Source organism: Rhincodon typus, chromosome 15 (genome assembly GCF_021869965.1).
Source record: "Rhincodon typus isolate 14 chromosome 15, sRhiTyp1.1, whole genome shotgun sequence".
NCBI lineage: Eukaryota > Metazoa > Chordata > Chondrichthyes > Orectolobiformes > Rhincodontidae > Rhincodon > Rhincodon typus.
The window spans coordinates 49309106-49333258 of record NC_063346.1 but is presented as its reverse complement, the minus strand read 5'-3'; the positions used below and the strand labels follow the sequence as shown (position 1 = coordinate 49333258).

General features: G+C 41.5%; 1 protein-coding gene across 1 annotated transcript; it reads right to left on the bottom strand.

The window, feature by feature from the left end:
• Positions 1-14234: 14234 nt before the first annotated feature.
• LOC109930855 (metallothionein-2B-like) lies at positions 14235-15931 on the bottom strand. The gene is made up of 3 exons (XM_020530253.2): positions 15067-15931; positions 14909-14974; positions 14235-14455 (listed from the first exon to the last, which is right to left on the bottom strand). The coding sequence occupies exons 1-3, from the start codon at positions 15095-15097 to the stop codon at positions 14364-14366; spliced, it is 189 nt and encodes a 62-aa protein (XP_020385842.1). The 5' UTR covers positions 15098-15931; the 3' UTR covers positions 14235-14363.
• Positions 15932-24153: the final 8222 nt, after the last annotated feature.

Genomic DNA, 24153 nt, shown 5'->3' with positions numbered 1-24153 from the left:
AGTGAGGGAGGCAATAAGTAGATAATTATTGGATGCTTAACCTAATGTCTTTGTTAAAAAAAAAGTATTGGAATCAATTAGTAAGGAGTAATAGCGGCACATTTGGAAAATCATTATCGGTTCAAGCAGAACCAAGCATGGGTTCATGAAAGGGAAATCATGGCTGACTAATTTAGTCATTTTTTAAGGAAGTCTCAACCAGAGTGGTTAGAAAGGAACCAGTATATGTGGTTATTTGAACTTCCAGAAGGCATTTGACAATGTACCTCATGAAATGTTAAGTCATAAAATAAGAGCCCAGGTGTTGGAGGTAGTACATTGGCACAGAAAGAGAATTAGCTAATGGGTAGGCACTAGCGATTGTGGATAAGGAGTTCTTTTTCAGGTTAGTGACCTGTAGCCAATAGGGTTCCACGGGGATCAATGCACGGACCACAACTTTTTGCAATATATGTTAATGACTTGGAGGAAGAAAGTGAATGTGCTGTAGCCAAATTTGCAGATGACACAAAAGGGTGGAACAGCAAGCTGTGAGAAGGATGCAAACAGTTAACAAATGGAGGGCAATGTGGGAAAATGTGAAGCTGTTCATTTTGGAAGGGAGGGTTTTATTCAAATGGGAGAAACTGTAGAAAGCTGCAACGCCAAGGGACTTGAATGTACTTGTGCATGAAGCACAGAAAGCTAGCAGACAGGTACAGCAGGTAATCAGGAAGGCTAATGGAATGTTGGCCCTTATTTCAAGAGGGTTCAAGAGTTCTGAGGAAGGGTTACCAGACCCGAAACATTAACTCTGATTTTCTCTTCACAGATGCTGCCAGACCTGCTGAGCTTTTCCAGCAATTTCGGTTTTTGTTGATCGGTTAATTCTTGGTTTAGAGGGATTGTCTTATGAGTAAAGGTTGAACAGGTTGGGACTCTACTCAGTAGAACTTAGAAGAATGAGAGTAATCCCATTGAAATGCATAGGATCCTTAAGGAGTTTGACAGGGTGAGTGCTGATAGCATGTTTCCCTTCAGGGGAGAGTCCAGGACCAAAATACATAATCTCAAAATAAAGAGGTGCTAATTTAAGACTGACTGAGATAAGCAGAAATGTCTTCTCTCAGTGTTGTGAGTCTTTGGAACTCCTTGCCAGAAAGAGCTGTGGGGGCAGAGTCCTAGTGTATATCAAAGGCTGAGATAGATAGAGTCTTGACCAGTAGGAGTGTCAAGGGTTATGGGGAAAGGGCAAGAAAGAGGAGTGTCAGATCAGCTATGATGCTATTGAACGATGTAGCAAACTTGAGGGTCTCAATGGCCTATTCCTGTTTCTATTTCCTATGTGCTTATGGTCTAACTCTCTGAGTCTGCAAGAGATTAAGGATCCTCTATATAAGGTAGCAGACAAAGTATGGAGTTTAGCAGGAATAGCATCTTCCATGAAGGACATTCAAGAAATAAAAGATCCTGTAGTGCAGAAATGTTTCACAGACCAATTGAGCTCAAGATCACAATCAAAGTCAGCAGTCCTTAAGCCAAAGGTTGACCAATCTTCCACATCAAACAGCAATCTATCTTGGAAGAATTGTGCAATCTCTAGATCACTGTTATGTATTAAGTCAGAGATTTAGGAATAGATGAGTAGTACCAAATGTAAAAGAGGTTATTATGTGAATGTATATTAACTATTGTGATAAAAGTTTGGGGAATTTGTTACTTAAGGTAGTGATTCTGAAAGAGTACATGTTGAAAACATACTAAACACCACCCTATTTGATAATAATGTTGCTTTGTCTTTGGGAGGACAATCAGGCACTATAGCATCAGGTCCCCTCTGGCTCCTGGTAGCCTTGAGAAATTTTGCCTAAGTAATCATTGTGTCTTGTACACATTGCTGTCATGCAGTAAACAACTTCTTCTTTGTAGGACAAGTGTCTCTTCTTGTTAAGGTCAAAAATCACATGACACCAGGTTATAGTCCAACAGGTTTATTTGAAAACACAAGCTTTCAGAGTCTCGCTCCTTCTTCAGGTGTTAGTGGGAGAGGTGGCATCAGATACAGAATTTATAAGCAAAAGATCAAAGTGTCATAGAACTGATGACAATGTATTGGACAAACATGGCTCTTAAATCTTTAATCAGTTAGAAAGGAGATGCAGGTTTTGATTGATTAATATGCAAATTCCAGAATTTCTTTCAAGTCACTGCCCTGAGATAACTACAGGTTTTATTAGTATACCAGAGGTGGCATCTCAAGTCAGACAATGCAATTTAGCTATGAGGCCTTGTTTAGAATCTGTCTGTATTTTAACTTGGAGTCAGACTGGTTTTATTTCCAAATTGGAATTTATAAAATGCCACATTGACTGCATACAAATTGTGTGCTTTTTGAATAACATAGAATGTATCTGCAATTACAAATTTGCAAATGCGGATTACCCCATTGATTTATATATATGTGTGTGTGTGTGTGTGTGTGTGAGATAGAGAGAGAGAAAAAAAGACAGAGAGACGGTGTGTGTGTGAGGGAGAGAGTGTGTGCGTGTAAACCCGTTGGACTATAACCTGGTGTCATGTGATTTTTGACATTGTCCACCCCAGTCCAACACCGACACCTCCACATCATCACTTCCTGTTGAGACTCACCAGTGCTCTATAATTAGGCAGGCCCTTAGATAGGCTCCTGATTCGATTCCACCCTCGGGTGACTGACTGTATGGAGTTTGCATGTTCTCCCCATGTCTGTATGGGTTTCCACTGGGTGCTCCAGTTTCTTCCCACAGTCCAAAGATGTACAGGTCAGGTGGATTGGCTATGCTAAAAATTGCCCTGTAGTGTCCAGGGTTGTGCAGGCTAGGTGGATTAGCCATGGGAAATATGGGGTTACAGATATGGAGGGGGAAAGAGGTTGGGTTGGGATATTCTTTGGAGGGTTGGTGTAAACGTGATGGGATGAACGGCCTCTTTCAGCACTGCAGGAAATCTATGATAGTACAGACAGGAGGATTGGTGGTAGCATTATACCTCAATCACCCAGAGTCCAATACAACAGTCAGTTTTGGAAAAGTCTTTCAAGGCTTCACATATAAACTATGAGCCATGATCTAAGATATTTAGCTGGTACAGTTAAGTGGTTGATCAATGATAACCTTGTGGTGTTTATAGTGGAGAATTCAGCAATAGTAATGTTATTAAACGTCAACATGAGTTGGTTAGATTCTCTATTCTTAAAGATAGTCATTGCCTGGGACCTGGATGGCATAAATGTTAACTTGCCTCTTAGCAGCCTAAACCTGAATGTTATCTAGGTCTTGTTGTATACAGGAACGATCAGCTTCAGTATCTAAAGAGTTGTGAATGACACTGAACGTTGAACACTTTTTGGGCAGCATATGTGAAATTGCATTATTTTCTATCTAAATGGCTGGATTGTTGGTCTCATTCATTGAATAATCAAAATATAGCTTTCTTCAGGTTCTAATATTTATATTTATTCCCTGAGATGGGTCTCGGCATCATTTTATTTGTTTTGCTGCCTGAGTCAGGTTGCTGTTAGCGACAATACAGTGTCAGCGTAAAGATTAGTATTAGCAAATGTTTAGTTTCCAGGAAACCTTTTTAGCCTGGGAATGATGCATGTTACAAGGAAGTAAAACGAAAAGGAACACAACAAAACAGTATTTTATGTTTCAGAGAATCCCTTTTCATGTGACCGGAGTTCACATTCTGTACTCGTCACTCAGGCAATGGAAACAAATACTTTTGCCTTGAAACGATGCAATGTGAATACTAATATATACACGTCTAATTTTTTTATTTGTTTAAATAAAGGAACATTAGGAAGGAGCTGGTCAGTCACAACAAACAGGATACTACACCTACAGCATGTAGGAATATTTAAAAACAGAATAATGCTTTATATTTATTCCAATTGAATTAAAGTTGTCGCAGAGACCACTAAAGCTCCATGGTGATTATCAGTGAATGTTCTGAAAATCTGCTATCATTCTGCCAATACTATCGGGCATAAATTTGAATCCCCAGGGGATGGGATGACTTAAACAAAGGATTATGGGCATTTGCACAGCATCTAACATATCCTCAGGTTATCCCAAACTACTTTACAGTCATTTAAGGACTTTTGAGGTGTAGTCACAGGAATATTATTAAGGACTAGGTATATAAATATTGATCTTTAGATTTATATTATGATCCTGTAAAAAAATCAGTCATTTAAAAATAATTTATCATAAATAATGAAACATCATGAATAAACCAAGTTCCTTTGTGACAATTTTAAGGTGGTTAACCTCAACTAGTACTCTCGTCTTTAAAGCAGATGGCTATTTATTCACATTAACTATTCTGCAGTAGGGGAATGTTGCAGTGTTGAATGTGCTACTGAAGTGCCGAGAAATCTCCTAGTGCCCAGACATCATTTATCTTTCAACTATTATTGCTAAAACAGGCCATTATGTCACAGTTGTTTATAGGATTTCACCGTGCGCAAATTATCTCCAGTGTTTCCCTATAACACAACAGCGATCATGCTTCAAAGGTACAGAGCTAAGGAAAAGTTCTATGGAAATACAAGTTCTTTGCTTTCATTTCAGTACTTATGGTTTGCAGACTTCCTCAATATGTTACAATTCCCGATGTTCCCAGTGCAAAACATGTTTCAGAGTTCATTAGAACACAAGAGGAAGAAAAAGATGACACTGAGCAGGTTAAAACAAAAAGGGGAAATTTGGTAAAAGCACAGTTAAAGTGATCTCTTTTAAGGTTTTAGTGTTAGTGTGTTTTATATTATAGTATTCTTGACTCAGATTGAGAGGTTTGTGACTTAGTCCCTGTTCCAGCATCTGATCTTATACTCCAGATTGACATTTCAGTGCAATTTTAATGGAGTGCTGCAATGTCAGAGATCCCATCTGAGATATTAAACCAAGTCTTTGTAAAGCTGCTCAGGGGGCTATATAACATTCACTAGAACTATTGTAAGAAGAGCAGCAAGTTCTCAAACTCCCTGATTTATGTTTTCTCCTCAATGACTATGACACAAAAAATATATCTGATAAAGGAACATTTGTACATTTGTGTAATGGCTTTCACCACCTTGAATACCAGCTGTGGCTCGGATAGTGATCCCCTCTCCTCTGAAACTAAGCTTTTTGTTCAAATCACACTCCAATGTTTAAGCACAAAAATATACCAGGACACTGATAAACTTCAAGATAGTGTAAACAATCTAATGGAGAGAGCAGAACTGAGCCAGACAAAATTTAATGCAGAAAAGTATTTAGTGATACATCCAGGTAAGAAAGAATGAAGAAAGGCAATATAAAACAATTCTAAAGGAAGTACAGCATTGCATTTCAGCAAAAGTGAAGGGTTTAAAAGGTTGAAGTAAAGATTTATAAAAATGGTTCCAGGAATATAGTATTTTAGTTACATAGATAGATTGGGCAGTGGTTCATTTTGAAAGATTATGGTAAGATAGCAAAAAAATTATGTTCTCTTCCTTTTTCTCTGTTCAGTAAAACAAAAGAGAAGTCAGTGTGGAGGGATTTAGGTAAGGGGCACTGGGTGGTACAGTCCTAAAGATGCTGTGGCTGGCTCGTTCGCCAAGCTGTTCCATTAGTTCGCAGACATTTCATTACCTTGCTGGGTAACATCATCAGTGCAGCCTCTGATAAAGTGCTGTTGTGTTGTCCCACCTGGTATTTAAACTCTGGGGTCTGTCGTATTTGATTACCTCATTTCCGGTTTTCCTTCGCAGGGGTGTATATGTAGGGTCTGGTTCTATGTGTTTGTTGATGGCCTTCTTGGTGGAGAACCAGGCCACTAGGAATTCCCGTGCTTGTCTCTGTTTGGCCTATCTTAGGATCCTGGTGTTGTCCCAATCGAACTGGTGGTTCTCCTTATTCATGTGAATGGAGACGAGTGAGTATTGGTTGTGACTTTTTGTTGCTCGTTGGTGTTCATGTACTCTTGCTGCCAATTTTCTTCCTGTCTGTCCAAAGTAATGTTAGTCGCAGTCCTTGCATGGATTTTTGTACATTACGTTGGTTCTGTCCAAAGTGGGTAAGGGGTCTTTGGTTCAAGTTAGCAGTTGGCGTAGGGTTGACGTGGGTTTGTATCTAGTCTGCTGCCCAATGGTCGTAGGAGTCTTGTGGTCAGTTCAGATATGTTCTTGATGTATGGTAGCGTGATGAGTGTGTCAGAGTGTGCAGTATCTTAGTGTTGTTGTTTGTGTGATAGTCATCATAGGATCCAGTTGTTCCAGTATCCAATGCCCTTAAATCCTTTGTGGAAGTACTGTTTTTTTTTGGTGTAGTTCCAGGTTGCTACAGTGTGTTGTCGCTTATTTAAATAATACTGTCATGCAACTTCGTTTGTGGGTGTTAGGGTGGTTACTGTTGAAATTCAATACCTGGTCAGTGTGTGTGGCTTTCCTGTGTACCTTCATCAGGAATTCCGTTAGCCTTGCATTGAATCCCAGGGTTACAGTCTACAAATCTACTCAAAAACCTTAGTTTGAAAGGTGGCAGTCGTGCACAGTCAGTGGAATAGGATATGAGAATTGGAGTGGAGTGGAATTTTCCATTAGGTGAGGGAAAAGGTGTTGTATAATTGGGATAGGAGAGTTTTCAACCATATTTGAGAACATTCTGTATAAAATATCCATATACAGTGCGGGTAAACTTCAGAGCAATTGTACCACATTGCAATAAGTGAACACTGACAAAGTCCAACAGTTCATGCAGCCTAGAAATGGCAGACTGTGATAATATTGGAAAAAATGATTTATGCACTTTTACACTCCTATGCTGGCTGCTTCAAAGGAGATTAATGCTGCTTTCAAAAGGAGCTGAATATTCAAATCTCCATCTCTGTATAATGTTAAAGGATACAAACAACCTTTCATTATTTAAATGGCGAAAATTACTGAAAACTGCAACACAAAGGGACTTACAGGTACTCGTGCACGAAACACAGAAAGCTAATACATAGGGACAGCAGGCAGTTAAGAAGGTTAATGGAATGTTGATCCTCATTTCAAGTGGGTTAGAGTATAAGAGTAGGGAATTTTACTGCAAAGGGACAAAGTGCTTGTGAGACCATATCTGGAGTTCTGTGAGCTGTTTTGTCCTCTTATTTGAGGAAAGATATTATTTGATTTGAGACAGCTCAGAGAAGGTTCACTGGGATGATTCCTCGTATGGACCAATTGTCTATTGAGTAAAGGCCAAACAGGTTAGGACTCTACTCACTGGAGTTTAGAAGAAAGAGAGATTATCCAATTTGAAGGGGCTTGACAGGGTAAATGCTGAAAGGATGTTTCCCCTCATGGGAAAGTCTAAGATCAAAAATTATAGCCTCAGAATAAAGGGGTGTCAATTTTAGTTTGAGATGAGGAGGAATATCTTCTCTCAGAGGACTGAGAATCTTTACGAACTCCTTGCCACAGAGAGCTGTGGGGGCAGTGTCCTAGTGTACATTTAACACGGAGATAGATTGATTTTTGATCAGTAGGGGAATCAATGGTTATAGGGAAAGGGCAAGAAAGTGGACATGAGGAATGTTGGATTAGCCATGATCCTATTGAACAACAGAGCAGGCTCAAGAGGCTGAATGGCCTATTGCTGTTCCTATTTCAAATGGTCTTTTGCCATGAATCTCATTTATTCTTTCAGCCAAATTAAGGACATGGCAAGGAACTAATATTTCAAAAGCACTGCATCTAATCCTCAAGATGCTGCTTCTCTGCTTTGCACTCAATGAATTAACCTAATGTATTCTTGTTATGTAGGTAATCACAGAAGCTAATCTGTACACATCAACACCCTACATATAGCAAACAAAATAAATGAACAGTTAGTATACCTCTGTTCACAGAAGGATGCTGTTTAAAAATCATGTCTTTTAAAAGATAAGTGGGCTTAGATTATATCTCTACCATCTTAATGGCAGCCTACATGGTCAAGCACTGATCCACAAACATCTGACTCATGGACAGAAGGTTCCTAATAGAGGAAGTAGCATAAAGCAGAACCTAGATCAATACATGTGGAATAAAGGAATCAACTATTATGCTGATAGGTGAGGTGAAGGGTATAGGAGGGAGGAAACAAATGTAGAACATAAACACCACCATGAATCAACCTGACCTTTCTCTGAGCTGTATATTCTATGCAATTCAATGTAAATGCAATAATATTCGCAATATTAAATCCTCAATACGTGCACTGGATTGAGGTCTACAGCTTACGTTTAAATTCTCTTTTTGATTGCACATTTTTGTTTTCCTGTTATTCCAGTCATATAAAATACTAACCCTACAGCCAGCTTTGAAATTTCTATCTCAGCTCAGCATTAAGGACCATTCACAGTTCCTCAGTTATGAGCATGGTCCATGCTTTTTTCAGTAAAACCTGTACAACATTTAGTCTTGGGCTGAACAGTGGCAAGTAACACTTGCACTGCACATGCATGACAGTGACCACCTCCAGCTTTAACAGCACACAAGAAACTCAACGCGATCCAAGGCAAAACTTGATCACTTTCTCAATCGTAGCCTTAAAAATTCACTCCATCTAACACCAGCGCACAGTTACAATAGTGTATATTATCTACTAGGTGCTGACATCTCACCACGCTTCATTTGCTAGCACCTTTCAAAGTTTGCAATCTCTACCAATGAGTAGAATAAGAGCAGTGGATACATAGGAACACCATCACCTGCAAACTGCCCTTCAAACTGCACAGGTTTAAATTTAGATTTCAATTTCAATTTTATTGTCACATGTACCTGAGTACAGGAATGCAGGAGTATAGTGAAAAGTGTATAAAGTTGCCAATCTTTGGCACCATCTTAGTATACAAAAGAGAGGATTAATAACAGAAGCAGAAATAAAAGAAACATCCAAAAGAAAAGGAAACGTCCAGCTCACTCGCCAGCCTCTGCCATGAGTCCTCGCCACCAGAAAAACAAAGTCTCAACATCCATCCATCAATCTGCGAACACTCAGGCACGCCAAGTCCCAATGCACTGCTGCAGCTGGAATGTCACCAGCCTCGGCCATCAGGCACCCATGCCCAGCCATGGCCTGGAACAGTGCCACTGCTGCTGGAACCATGTCATCATTCTTCGATGCCATCTTGCTTCCACTGATGTTGTCACTGACATGAGTCTGCACTGGGCTGACCTCAGCAATGCAGCCACTACTGAAGCTGTCGGGTCCAGATCTGGGCACAAACTCGACACTGGACCCACTGCGCCAAAGCAGCTGATGCCTCAGTCTGGCTTATGTTGCTGCTGCTTCCTCGGATGGCTATTTCAGCTAAGGAACCCATCACTGCTGACCCCCACCTCCCCCCGGGAAGGAACCGCTCCCACCACAACACCCTGACTCGCAATTTTATCTCCAGTCCATCATTTGGAATTTTATCACCTATCACTGTCACCAAGTCAAAGTCTTGAAAACATTGAAGGCGTAACCACTCTGCAAGATCTGCAGAAGTTCAAGCTGAGGGCTCATTTCCACCTTCTCAAATATCTTAGGAATGGTCAATAGGTGCTGCCTTGCATATCATGAGAGATAAACTATATCACACCCTGGACCATAACCCCATGATGGAGCATCAGGCCATTGTGTCTACTATGCCAACTAACCTCATTTCATCTGGTGTTCTCACCCCAGCCCTGCATCCAAGGTAGTAGTCTCTCAACCCTGCACTGCTGGCTTCTACCACCTTCTCAAAATCCACTAACAGGACTGCCCAGGCTGACCCAATGTTTCTGCCTGCTCCTGCCCCACAGACTCATCTCTTCCTACCTCGACTGGATTTTTTCTCCCCTTGACCAGTCTCTTCCCACTTCAATCCATCATTTCTCTGATGCTTTATACCAGATTCAGAATTTCCAGTTTGCGAGCTCCAGCACCTCCTCTTTCCCATGGGCATGCAATACCTTTAAACATCCATCCCTCATTAAGATGGTCGCAGGGCTCTCTGCTTCTACCTGGAAGAAACGCCTGAACTGTCCTTATCCACCACCACCCTCCTCTGCCTGGCTGAGGTCATCCTCACCCTGAACAAATTCTCTTTCAAGTCCTCTCACTTTCTTCAGGTCAGAGGGGTGGGCATAGCTACCCATATTGGCCCCAGTTGTGCCTGTCTTTTTGTGGGGTATGTGGAACATTCCTTGTTCCAGTCCTATTCAGGCCCCCAGCCACAACATTTTCTCCGGTATACCAATGACATCATCGGTGCTGTTTCCCTGTCTCATACAGAATTGGAAAAGTTCATCAATTTCACTTCCAATTTCCATTTCGCTCTCATCTTGACCTGGTCCATCTCTGACTCCTCCTTTCCCTTCCTCAACATCTGTTTCTATTTCTGGGGATAGGCTGGCCACCAATATCCACTATAAACCAACTGACTCCCACAGTTGCCTTGACGATACATCCTCACACCCTGCTTCCAGTAAACACTCTATTCCAATCTCCCAGCTCCCCCATCTCTGTCATGCCTATTCCGATGATGCCAACTTCCAAAAGAGGGCATCTGAAACATGTTCCTTCTTCCTCAACTGAGGACTCCCCACCTCCATAATTTACAGGATCCTCAGCTGGGTCCGACCCATCTCCCCACAATTCAGCCCTCAACCCCTCTTTTCCTTCGCATAATAGCGATAGGGTCACCCTTGTCTTCACCTACCATCCCACTAGAATCTGCATCCAGACGATCATTACCCTCCATTTCCACGATTTTCAGCAGGATGCTACTACCAGACATATACTCCCCTACCCTCCCCTGGCAGCCTTCCATTTGGACCATTCCCACTGGGATACCGTGGTCCACACCTCCTTCATTCCCCCCCACAGTCCCACAACACTTTCCCCTGCAACTGTAGAAGGTGTAACACCTGCCCATTTGCTTCCTCCCTTCTTAGTATCCAAGGGCCCAAACACACCTTCCGGAATAAGCAGCACTTTACCTGCAGTTCCCAGTTGTCTAGTCTACTGGATGCTCACAACGTGGTCTCTTCTACAATGGGGAAATGTAGACTGGGTAACCACTTCACAGAACACCAACGTTCTGTCCACAAAAAACCAAGACCCTTAGCTTCCAGTTGCCTGCAATTTCAACACATCACCTTATTGTCTGGTCAACACCTCTGTCTTAGGCTTGCTGTAGTACTCCAGTGAAGCTCAGTGCAAGCTGGAAAAACAACATCTTATTTTCCACTTTGAAACTGTTTAGCCTTGTGGACTCAACATCGAGTTCAACAGTGTTAGGGCTTTTGATGGGAGCACCTTCTCCCATGTTCTCAGCCCAACCCCCACACACCAGGCCTTGTTATCACATGGTCTGCTATTACACACTACCCATTGTTAGCCACTAACAGTCCCCATTCACAGCCATTCATTCTCCCAGGCTGATCATTTTCCAATCCTTTGTCTGTCCAACTGTTCTTGTCTTTCTTAGGGCTCTACCTCCACCTATCATTTACTCCTTATATAAAAGCCAATCTTTTCCTAGCTACCATTAGCTCTGAGGAAGGGTCACTGAGCCCAAATTCTCTCTACAGATGCTGCCAGACCTGTTAGGCTTTTCCAGCAATTTGTGACTTTGTTGTTTTAGATAAAATATAGATTCACTCAGCTAAGTATAAAAGATCACATGACACAATTTCACTAAAGAGAAAGGGAGTTGTCTCTTCAATCCTAGCCAACATTTATCCCTCAGCTAACAACTAATGACAGATTATCTGGTAATTATCACTTTGTTGTTTACCTCAAATTGGCTGCTGTTCCCCCAACTCCCGCTCCCGCTCCCCCCCACCCCACCCCACCCCACCCCATGTCAATAATGACTGTGTTTCAACAAGAATTTAATTGCCTGTAAAGCACTTTGAAATATCCTGAAGTCCTGAAAGGCACTTTATAAATACAAATTATTCTTTCTCAACAAATGCTGATTGTTTGAAATCAGCTGCCAAGATTTTAGAAACCTCTCCTAACCTGTATTTAGTTGTGTTCTTCTATTTCACTATGTGATTAATCACAACACATGATCAGACTCATGATTGATATTCTGCTCCCCATTGTGTGATCACAGATGGTTACTCAGTGGCTACCTACACTAGAGGTTTTGTGCCAGTAATTCCAAGTTCTCAATACATTAAAAACTACTTTTGAAAATTGTAAAGTCATTGCCCCACCCCCCAACAACATTGTTACATGTTGTTCTTTTATCAGCATAACGAAGAAATAATTGCCAAAGAGTCTTAAATTATGCATTTTATGAGTGAACTAATAGATGATTTGGAAGTTTTTTTTACCTTATAATGAAGATAATGACATTTTATAAACACCTCAGTGCAGAGCTCAAAATGAAACTGCCTACATCAGTTTCTTGCAACACTTCTTTCAATGAAGCTATTTATTATTTCATGTGTTCTCCCTTCACCCCCTCCCCATCCCTGACCATAGGTTGGTACAGCTCACCAAATATTCCCAAATTAGTTTAGAATAGGGACAATTCATACTGACTCTCTGATTCCCTCTAATTAACTAATCTTCTATCCATGCTAATATTCCATCCGTTCATTGAGCCCTTAACATGCCTATCAATGTTTTGTGTATCAACTCATTTATTACCTTTTGGAAATCCAGGTATATTACATTTACTGGACCTTCTTTATCTACTCTGCTCTTGTTACAGCCTGAAAGTACTCTCACAGATTTTCCTTTTGTCATCTCATCTGAGCTTGTTCTAATCTATAGTTTTCTAAGTGGATAAGTTATTCTTAATAATAGATTCAATCATTTTCCTAACAAATGATGTTTGATTAAATGGCCTGTAGTTCACTGTTTTCCATCTCCTTTCTTTCCTGAGAAGATATGTAACATTTACTGACTTCCAATCTGACTAGATGTTGCCATACCTAAGAAATTCTGAAAGCTCATAGTCAGAATATTCACTATTTCTACTGTTATTGCTTTTAGAATCCCAGGGTATCAGGTCCCAGAGATTTATCAGATCTTAGTGCCCTTTATTTCTTCAAAACTTTTTTTCTCTGCTAATATTATCATTATTTCCTTTTAGCTACTAGTTTCCTCTCTATTGCAAACATAGCTAGGTGGGAAATGCCCACTTTATCAGAACCTTTTTGAAGGTTAGGAGTCTCCTCCTCTGTTCATTGTTCTTAAGGTGGCTACAGTAGGGAAAAGAGGCCATCATCCACCTTTTCCAGGAATTTGATGTTCCAAAACAGTTGTGGTAAAAGTTGTAATTTTTTTATGTTGAGGTTCAACCCAAGCAGTTGATTGATGCAGCACTCAGTGGTCTCCAGGCTGCTCTCAGGGATACACCCCAGGGAAACAAGAACTAGGTGAAAAACATTCTTTGATCTGCCCTAAACATGTTGGTCTTTCAGTGCAAAGAGCTGTTGATGACTGAGTATTGCAGACTGACACATTCCAAGCATCAGGACTTCATGCTGAGGAACACAGAATAAAACTTGGGGCATCTACTGCAAAGGCCCAATGGGAAAGTATCACTGTCAGAATCCCTCTTGTTAGAGATTTGGAGTTGGGGGCAGTTGAAGACTGTGAAAAAATGTCCTCTGGCTATATGTTTGACATTTAATTAATATTGTAAATATTAACTGCAATTTCTAATGTATTGCAAGAACATGATTGGCATGTACTTTATGGAACATTAACTTTGAGCAGTCATGTATGTGTTTTCATAAATATTATAAGTATATAGCACTTTTTGGACAAATGACTTGGTAACTGACAGGCACATTGTCCATTACTGTACCATCCACGTCCCTTGATAATAGAACTTTAGCACAATATTGCAACTGCCCGGTGATTAAAAGCAGCATGTAACTACTACAATAGCCTAAATATGGTGAGGTCAATTAGAAACAAAAAAAAAGGGATGCTTACCAATGCCTAACTCTAGCTCAAGAAAACTGAGAACCTCTCATTCTTTTCAAACTTACTGGTGACTTGACCAGATTTTCAACAGAACTCCCTGTTCTTAAAAAAAGTGTTTTAGTGAAGAGATGTTGAGTTCTTTAGTGAGAAATCAATTGAAAGTTTTGTCTTAAAATGCCCATTTTGTGCCCAGCGGAACATTTTAGCAGTGTCAATGTTGTTCTCAGGACAAACCAACAGTACAAAGGTAATTTTTTGTAAACAGAATTTATTACTCAGATGCCACGTAACATAAAACAAAAGTAAGTAAAAAAAAATTAGCAATTATCCCTTTACATATGATTAAGTCACACAAAAAGGATTAAAAACAAGCCGTTCACATTATAAAAATTAGAAAAAAAAAACAGTCCACGTTGAAAGTTTTCACTGACAGCAGTTACATTTGTCACTCGCTCCCTTGCACACACAACCCTGTGCACATTTGCTGCAGCCGGCGGGACAACACGCACAGCAGCCTGGATAAAGAGAGAAAAAGAAAGCGATGAAAGCCAAACACTCCTAAATTACCCATTTCTACTGTCGCACACAGAGACGGCAGCGGCCCATCAGTCCTTGAATATAATTATAATGGGACGCCGCCAACCGCTTACTGAACAAACACACGGATTATCCAGCCACAATTCAATGATCCAAATGTAAACCGACAACATTACCGGAAAAGATTTATTTTAAAAAGTGGATTTAATTGGATGAAATTATCCCCTCCAAATAAAAATAGACATTAGCATTCCCGAAGACAACCCCTCCAACAGATCCAGACCTCCGGTATCAGTCAATATTTAAACATAAACATTGTACAGCAGATTCTGGAGATTTGAAATAAAAACATGAAATTCTCCAGCACAATTTAACAGGTCTGGCAGCAGCGTTGGAGAGTTGTTGGTGTTTTTGTTTCAGTCAATACTCACTCTTCTTGCACGATACACACTTGCAGTCTTTACATTTACAATTGTTTCCGCAGTTACAAGAGTCGCCTGTTTATGTAAAAGAAAACAGAGTTACAAACTGCAAATGACAGAGAAAGAAAAACACAAGTCCGTCTCTAACATGAGGTTCCATCATTTACCCAGGTTACACGTGCAAGGAGCGTCAGACATCCTGTCAGCTTCGTTTGGTGCTAGGTCTTGTCGTCGTTGTTGTTGTTGTTATCCGGTAACACCGCTGTCTTCAGTCCCAGTTGTTGTATTATAGCCACTGCTGGCTGCTCTGTATTTATAGAGGGATAGCCGAGCCCTAACACCGAGTGCAAACTGAAAACTCAGCGCAAAGCCGGGAGGTGGTGCACACGGTTTCAACTTGGGCGCAATGTGCAAAACAACAGGGCTTAGCGCCAGCCGTGGAGGGGGCGGAGAGACATAGAGCGGCCTGGGATCGGTTTATCACAGCGGGTAGTGTTGGTGACCTTCGATTTACTTCAACTTTCAGTCACACTCTTTCTGCAGCCGCCACTAGAATTTGTGCAGTCAGCAAAACTTAACAGTTTAGAAACTGCCCCGCATACCCATATTGTAAATATTATTTTTACAAACGTCTAATACTCCCAGCATCTGACGGGATGCGGAGGCGTCCATATATTAGATTCCACATCATAGTGGGGTGGCGTGGGGGGAGTAGGGAACAGGTTTTTTTCTCCCCATTCTGAAAAAGGGGCTAGCTTCCCTTCCAGCTCTCTTACTGTTGTCCCCTCTTTTGTCAGTTTCATCAGCTGCAACTTTGTAACGTTATTTATTGTCAATTGATCCGTTTGACCAGAGGGTCTCTAAATGAGCGTGAGGTGAAATGTTCATTCAGGCGCTTCCCATTCCGTTTCATTGAGAATTGGTTCTCGGGTAAATAAAACTCCTCTGAACAGAAGGTTTCGCAGTCGCCTGCCCTTTGACCGATATCCCATTCTGCCTCAGCGCTGCACACGACCCACACTTGGACTTTTCGGACCGAGCGCAACGCCAGCCTTTTCCACACGGGGCTGCGCTTACATTAGGACCCTTCCAACAACGTCACACTGAACAACAACGGGAATGTTTGAGAACAGTCCCGTGACTCATTGATACTCGATCTCCACCCCCCACTGTGGTTGGGAAACGCTGTTGCGTTTGTTTTCTAACATGAGACTGTACATTGCAACGCTTCACAATGTCACAACTCCCGAATAAAATGGACCGAATTCTGAATGAGTGAGCGAGTGAGAGGAGGGAGGGTGCTTTCTCTATAGGGTCAGGGATCTTGAATTAGAGGACACTATTTAAAAAGAAGGGGCTCCTCCCATCTGAGACGGAGGCGAGAATTTTCTTCCCTCAACAGGGTCGTTCATCTTTCGAATTGTCTTTCTGAGAGCATTGAAGTCTGTCTCACGGGAAAGGCTGAATTTAAATTTTTAATTGACAAGGTGATCAGGGACTGGCACAATTGCTGTCAAGGTCACATTCTGATCAAACATGAGTGTGTGTGTTTGGGGGAGGGGACGGTTAGTTTTCATGCGCTGAATACTCCTTACCCTAATTCTTCTGAACGGTGCCATAAGTCAAACGCAGATAGGGGAGTGCACTACAGCACATACAGTCATAGAGATGTACAACACTGAAACAGACCCTTTGGTCCAACTCGTCCATGCCGACCAGATATCCTAGATAAATCTAGTCCCATTTGCCAGCATTTGGCCCATATACCTCTAAGCCCTTCCTATTCATATACCCACCCAGATGCCTTTTAAATGTTGTAACTGTACCAGCCTCCACCACTTTCTCTTGCAGCTCATTCCATACAGGCACCACAGCCTCTGTGTGAAAAAGTTGCCCCTTAGGTCCATTTCAAATCTTTCCCTTCTCACCTTAAACCTACTTTGCACTCCCTTATCCTGAGGAAAAGACCTTGGCTATTCACCCTATCCATGGCCTTATGATTTTATAAACCTCTAAAAGGTCACTGCTCAGCCTTGAACGCTCCAGGGAAAATAGCTCCAGCCTGTTCAGCCTCCCCCTATAGCTCAAACCCTCCAATGCTGGCAACATCTTTGTAAATCTTTTCTGAACCCTTACAAGTTTCACAATATCCTTCCTATAGCAGGGTGACCAGACATGGTCAGGCCTGTACTTTTAGTCTTAGATTTCATTGCACTATGTGACATTTTAGTATAAAGACACATGTCCCCACCTTCGGTGGCTCTGTATAATAAAATCACTGAAATGTTTTCAGTCAGTTGGTTATATGTGTGTAATGTAAAATAACGTCAATAAGCACAGTACCCAGAGAATGTGATCTTGTAGCTGTGTAAGTAATTACTGTTGCTAATAAACTTCAAGATATCTGTCTCAAATGAGCCGGAGTCTCTGTGCTTTATATCCAATGGACTGATGTACAGAAAACCACAAAATGCATTGAAGATAAAGGACATTTATTCCAATTTGCCTCAGCCCATCTTAACGTTAAAAAAAACATTCACTGCAAATCTTGTCACCCACAGGCATCAACCTGTTTCCAATTTAAATTATTAACTAAACAAAATAAAAGATTTGAAAAACATTTGCACCTTTTGCAATCATTACACTCCCCCACATCCACACACACAGCCCCCTACCCTCACTCCTGTTTCATCAAATTTAATGATGTACAATTTTGGGAGTTCCCAGGACATATTCTTCAGAAAGTCAGTGTAATGTTATCATTTTATTCAACTTAACCTTTAGATACTCTTAGTTCACAATTGATAAATTCTGTAATTCAGAAATATTGCATATATGAAAGAAAAAGGGGCATTCGTGTTTCTTTGTCATCAGCAATGTCAACCAAATCTTTTCAATAACAGCTAATCCTCTCCTTCAAAGATGCTATGGCCCCTTCAGAAGTACACCACCCTTTAAGCTGTGCAGTTTACAGAAACTGTCTTCCACAAGGTGGCTTAGAGGTTAGCACTGCTGCCTCACAAGGCCAGGGACCCATGTTTGATTCGCTTCGGGCAACAGTGTGGAGTTTGCACATTCTTCCCATGTCTGTGTGGGTTTCCTCCAGGTGCTCTGGTTTCCTCCCACAGTCCAAAGATGTAGATGTGCAGGCTAGGTGGATTAGCATGGGAAATGCTGGGTTACAGGGATATTGTAGGTGTGGGTCTGAGTGGGATGCTCTTCAGAGTGTTGGAGTGGACTTGTTGGGCTGAATGGTCTGCTTCCATATTGTAGGGATTTTGTGATTCTATAATCCCTCAATACACAGGATTCTTCAGTTCTATTCTTTATCAACCCTAATTACTATTCAGAGACAATTCCCTGTGCAATGTAACCTGTATACCTCTGTCTAAGTCTTTTTGATCTGTGCATCCTTTGCTTACTATGATCTGCCTGTACCACTTGTAAACAAAGCTTTTCACTGTATTTCGGTACACATGACAATTAATCAATCAATCTTCATATTCAGATCCTTTCCCCAAAAACCCATATCCCGTTCAGAGATATGGTCTACGCATGCACATTTTCAGAAGGAATTCCTCTGGATGTCAGGTCAGAAGACTACCTGTCTGGGAAAGAAATTAAACTGGGTCCTTTAGAATGTATGTACCCCAAGATTCTGGTGCTGATTTTAATTTCTCCTTCTCAAAGGAGGGTTCCACAGCCCAGCCTTGTCAAGTTTTTCACCCACTACCGAGTCCCCTCACACCCATCCTATTCCTTTCATCAGTATCAGAGCAACATGTCTGTCAATTTAATATTGGAAAAGAGCCAATGTTTCATGCTGAATAATTGCTATGGTGCTAAAGGAGGTCATTTGGGTCATCAATCCAGATGTGTAACTTAGTTAGTGAAGTTCACAGTGCTCCAGAGCTTTCAAGTTCATTACTCAGACCTGAAAGGTTAGACTTATTGCTGGAAATTGGAATTCTTACCATTGGTTTCAGAAAATCTTACAAGGCAAAATCTTAATGGATGGACTGGTCCTGGTGGCAAGGAGTGGGATTGTTACTAATTCTTAAAGCAGGCAGGGTGTGTGATCATAACTGAATGTATTCTATACATTCTTTACAATCCCCAAGTTTTTGCTTTTATCAAGGGGTGTCTAAGCTCTGTGAATTTAGGTGGAACTAAGAGCTTTTAAGTGTGGCTATGAACTTCCCCATATTCAGCCACTCACTTGACCAGTTCTAAATGTTGGATGAAGACAGACCTGCATTTGTCTACTGTGCCTTGCCACTTGCAGTTTAATGGTCTGTCAACAACAATGTCAAGGTTCATATTTGAGCATAAATCTTTGGTAGAAAGTATGGGAAAGAGTCCAAAACTCAAAGCAGTCTGTAGAGAGGGTGAAACAAACTAGGTTTTAAGAACGAAAATTAAATACTGGAGGGTAAGTGTACAATATTTAAAGGCATTTTTAAAAATGCATAGAGCATTGACTCCTGATAATGTTGCTTGATAAAGTAGATGGTAAACAGGAAAGCTACTAAAGGAATGTGTGCTTGCTAATTGGTGTAACTCCACCTTTCAATGGCTATTGAGAAGATATCCTGGGACAGTTAAACCAATGAAAATCTCATTAAACATAGTAAAGAGGAAACTGAAGCAGATGCATGCTTGGCCACATTGATGACATCTGCACTTCAAGATGAACAAATAGATTTGGGATGAAATAGTTTTCCACTGTGACTGTGGCAAAGAGCTATTATAGTCTGGAACTCAAATTCTGAAAATATACCAGAGGCATGGTTCACAGTGAACTGTAAGATATGTTATAAAAACCGAAAGAACTGCAGATGCTGTAAATCAGGAACAAATACAAAGTTGCTGGAAAAGCTCAGAAGGTTTGGCAGCATCTGTGAAGGAAAAAAGAGTTTATGTTTCGGGTCCAGTGACCGTTCCTCAGTGTGTGTGTGAGATATGCTAATTTTAAATGTAAATGAGGTAAGTAGCAAAACAAAATTTTGGGAGAACCTAACATTGGAAAGCGCACCTCTGCTGATGTGGGGTAATCGATGCATCATGGTCCGGTGTTTAATTCAAGGACAGTGGTTTCTGTTTTTAGGATCAAATTGTTTTAAATGCCAAGCAGTGACCATCAGTGACAAGGGAGAATGTAGTCATCATCCCTTGACATTCATTGGCATTACCATCACTGAATTCCCCCATTATCAACATTCTGGGGGGTTACCTATTTTACAAATTACTCCCTCCTATCCCTGTCCCACTACTCTCTGAAAAAGCTGCGCCATCCAATTTTTACTTTGCAATTTTATTTGCAATATGTTGGTAGCTGTGCCTTTTGGCTGCCAAATCCCAATACTCCCAAAATCTCCTTGTGAACCAATCTTCCTGCAAGAAACTGCTGCACACCTAATTATTTGATCAAGACTTTCGTCACCTTACCTGTGACTTGGTATCAAATTTTGTTTAACAGTGGCCATGTGAAGTGCCTTGGAATATCCTATTTCGCTAAAGGCACTATATAAATGCAAGTTATTGTTATTCTGCTCAACTGGAATGTATAATCTAGGTTGAACCAATGCCTGTTGAGGGAGGCAAGGGAGGAAATCGCTGGGGCCCCAGCAGTAATTTCCAAATCCTCTCATGGATGAGGTGTGGGTTCCCAGGAGGACTGATAATGATGTCCCATTATTAGAAATGGGAAGAAAAGATAGACCAGAAAATTAGAGGCAAGTGTAACTTTGATGGTGGGTCAGTTCTTAGAAAGATTTCTGAAGAACGGGATTTATCTGCTTTTAGAGAGACAGGGATTAATCACGGTCACTTAGTATGGATTTGTTAAGGGGTCGTCATGTTTGAGAATTTTTTTGATTGAACTTTTTTTTGGTGGGGTAATCAGGACTGTTGATGAGCATAGTGTATTTGATATGGTTACATGGAACTTAACAAAGCTTTTGATAAGATCCCTCACAGTAGATTGGTCAAGAAAGTAAAAGTCCATAGGATCCAAGGTGAAGTGGTACCTTGGATCAAAAATTGGCTTGAAGACAAGAAGTGGATGGCAATTGAAAGGGATGTTTCTGTTACTGGAATTCTGTTTCCACACTGATGTTTGCGGTGCACATTCATGATTTGGATTTAAATATAGGGAGTATGATCAAGAAGTTTGCAGACGACATGATAATTGGTACAGTGGCAAGTAGTTAGGAGAATTCTCATAAACTACAGAAGAATATCAACAGACGGGTCAGCTGGGCCAAGCAGTAGCATATGGAATTCAACCTCAAAAAGTGTGAGGTAATACAATTGGGAAGGGCTAGACAAGTCAAAGGTGGACAAACAGGAGGCTGGTTCCAGCATCTGCAGTTTTTTTTTGTCTGTAGACAAGTCAAAGGACTCCAGAATGAATGGTGGGACCCTGGAAGGTCCTGAACATCAGGGGGACTTTGGTGTGTATATCCACAGATCCCTGAAGGTAGCAATGCAGGTAGATAAGGTGGTTAAGGAGGCATGTGGAATACTTGCCTTTATTAGCCAAGGCATAGATTACGAGAGCAGTGTGGTTATATTGGAACTGTATAAATTGCTGGTTAGGCCACAATTACATGACTGTGTGTGGTTCCAGTCAGCACATTCTAGGAAGGGTGTGATTGCACTGGAGATTTACCAGGATGTTGCCTGGGTTACAGGATCTGAGCTACGATGAAAAATTAGATAGGCTGGGATTGTTTTCCTTGGTGTATGCAAAGGTTGGGAAGGGACTTGATTATGGTGTATAAGATTATGAAGAGCAAAGATAGGGTGGACAGGAGGCACTTTTTCCATGAGTAGAAAAATTAATAACTGGGGGCACAGATGTAAGGTAAGAGATAGAGGTTAAAAGGAAAGTTGAGAAGAAACTTTTCACCTGGAGGTGGTAGGAACCTAGAACTCACTGTCCTGAAAAAGTGGGTGAGTCAGCTACTCTCATAATGTTTAAGATATAACACAGTGCGGAGCTGGAGGAACACAGCAGGCCAGGCAGCATCAGAGGAACAGGAAAGCTGGCATTTCCGGTCGGGACCCTTCTTCAGAAATGAGGGGTAGGGAAGGGAGCTCAGAAATGAATAGAGAGAGGAGGGGTGGGGCTGGGGAAGGTAGGTGGGATGGTGATAAGTGAGTGCAGGTAGGAAGTGGTGGGGATTGGTCAGTAAGGTGGGAGGGGTGGATAGGTGGGAGAGAAGATGGACAGGTTGTGTCAGGTCAAGGAGGCGGGGATGAAAGGGAGGGTTGGTCATGGGATGAGGCCGGGGGGTGGGGAGATTTTGAAACTGATAAAATCCACATTTAGGCCATCAGACTACAGGCTGCTGAGGCGGAATAAGAGGTGCTGCTCCTCCAGTTTCCGGCTAGCATCATTGTGACACTGGAGAAAGCTTGCAGAATGTGCAGGTGAACCTCTGTCTAATGTGGAAGGTGTGTTTGGTGCCTTGAGTGGAGGTGTAGGGGCAGAGGTTCACTTGTACATCTGTCAATGTGGTCTATTGCATCTGCTGCTCCCAATGTGGCCTCCTCTACATCGGTGAGACCAAGCGGAGGCTCGGAGACCATTTTGTAGAGCACCTGCGCTCTATTCATGAAAAATGACAACACCTTTCAGTCGCGAACCATTTCAACTCCCCCTCGCACTCCCTGGGTGACATGTCCATCCTGGGCCTCCTCCAGTGTCACAATGATGCCATCTGCAAACTGTAGGAGCAACACCTCATATTCCCCCTTGGGAGCCTACAGCCCAATGGCCTAAACGTGGATTCCATCAGTTTTAAAATCTCCCCAACCCCAGCCTCATACCATGACCAACCCTCCCTTTCATCCCCGCCCCCTTGACCTGACACAAACTGTCCATCTTCTCTCCCACCTATCCACCCTTCAAACCTCACTGACCAATCCCCACCACTGCCTACCTGCATTCACCTATCACCATCCCACCTATCTTCCCCAGCCCCACCCTTCCTCTCTATTTACTTCTGAGCTCCCATACCCCTCCCCATTTCTGAAGAAGGGTTCTGATCTGAAATGTCAAATTTCCTGCTCCTCTGATGCTGCCTGGCCAGTTGTGTTCCTCCAGCTCCACACTGTGTTGCCTCTGACTCCAGCATCGGTAGTTCTTACTATCTCATAATGTTTAAGCAGTGTTTAGACATTCACCTGCATTTCCATACCCTCCAGGGCCAAGAGCTGGAAATTAAGATTAATGTAATCAGATATTCGTTGACCATCACAGACACAGTGAGCCAAATGGCCTCCTCCTCTGCTATAAATGACAATGATCTGCTGGCTATGTAGGATTTAAAGATCTTTTTCAATAGCAGTAAGTTTTACTCAAAGGCATTTCTTCCTCAATCAACAAACCTAATACAGGGAACCTTGCCATTTAGCTCAGTGAGGTTTGTTTATAACATTTTTGTTTGTTTGGTCAGTTAAATATTTTCCAAGTTTGTGTAATTTGGAGATAAGTGAAGGACTGTTGCTGTAGCTCGGAATTTGTACCACTGCAGAGAGCATTTGAGACCATTTTACAGGACCTTCGAGCAGAAAGCGATTGACATGGTCTGACAGTGCCACCTGCTGGCAGGAAATGTATCTTACAAGACCAAAAACTTAAAAATCTGAAATAAAACCAGTCACTTGAAAATTTGTTTGTTGTTTCTACCGTTTCCAACAACCATGTATTAATTATTCTTTAAAGAAAAACTTGTTTGGGATTTCAGAAACCTCTGGATAAGGGGTGAGAATTTTACCTGATGAATTAATTCTGGTATGTGAACACTGAATTATCACTCTCTTAACTAATCCCACTACTGTATTAATGGTATCTGGAGAACTTCTGTAAGGTGTGTCAGTGATAATTAATGTTGTCAAAATGTTCCTATTCTCATTAGAAATTACAGAAACAGTACACATTCACATGACATCTTCATTTTCATTGAATTTTTTTTTGAAGGAACTCTTCCTCCATAAATATCTCCCATTATCTCTGTAGGTTGAAAGAAAGTCCAGTCCAGAGAAGCACAGGAAACCATTCAAGCAGGGGAGAGAGAAGGAACGCAGTGGTCGTAGGGGACAGCATACTCAGAGGGATTGATATTCTTCTTTGTAACAAAAAGCATGAGTGCAGATGGCTGTGTCATCTGCCTGATGCCAAGGTTCAGGACATCTGCTCCAAGCTGGTGATGAGTTCCTGGGGAGGGGGAGGATCCAGTTGTCAT

Excerpts from the sequence above, each read along its gene's own strand:
- LOC109930855 (XM_020530253.2), bottom strand. The coding sequence starts at position 15,097 with ATGTCTGACGCTCCTTGCACGTGTAACCTGG. Across the intron at positions 14,975-15,066 it reads TCCTTGCACGTGTAACCTGG|GCGACTCTTGTAACTGCGGA; the intron begins GTAAATGATGGA and ends TTACATAAACAG. Across the intron at positions 14,456-14,908 it reads GTGTGTATCGTGCAAGAAGA|GCTGCTGTGCGTGTTGTCCC; the intron begins GTGAGTATTGAC and ends CTCTTTATCCAG.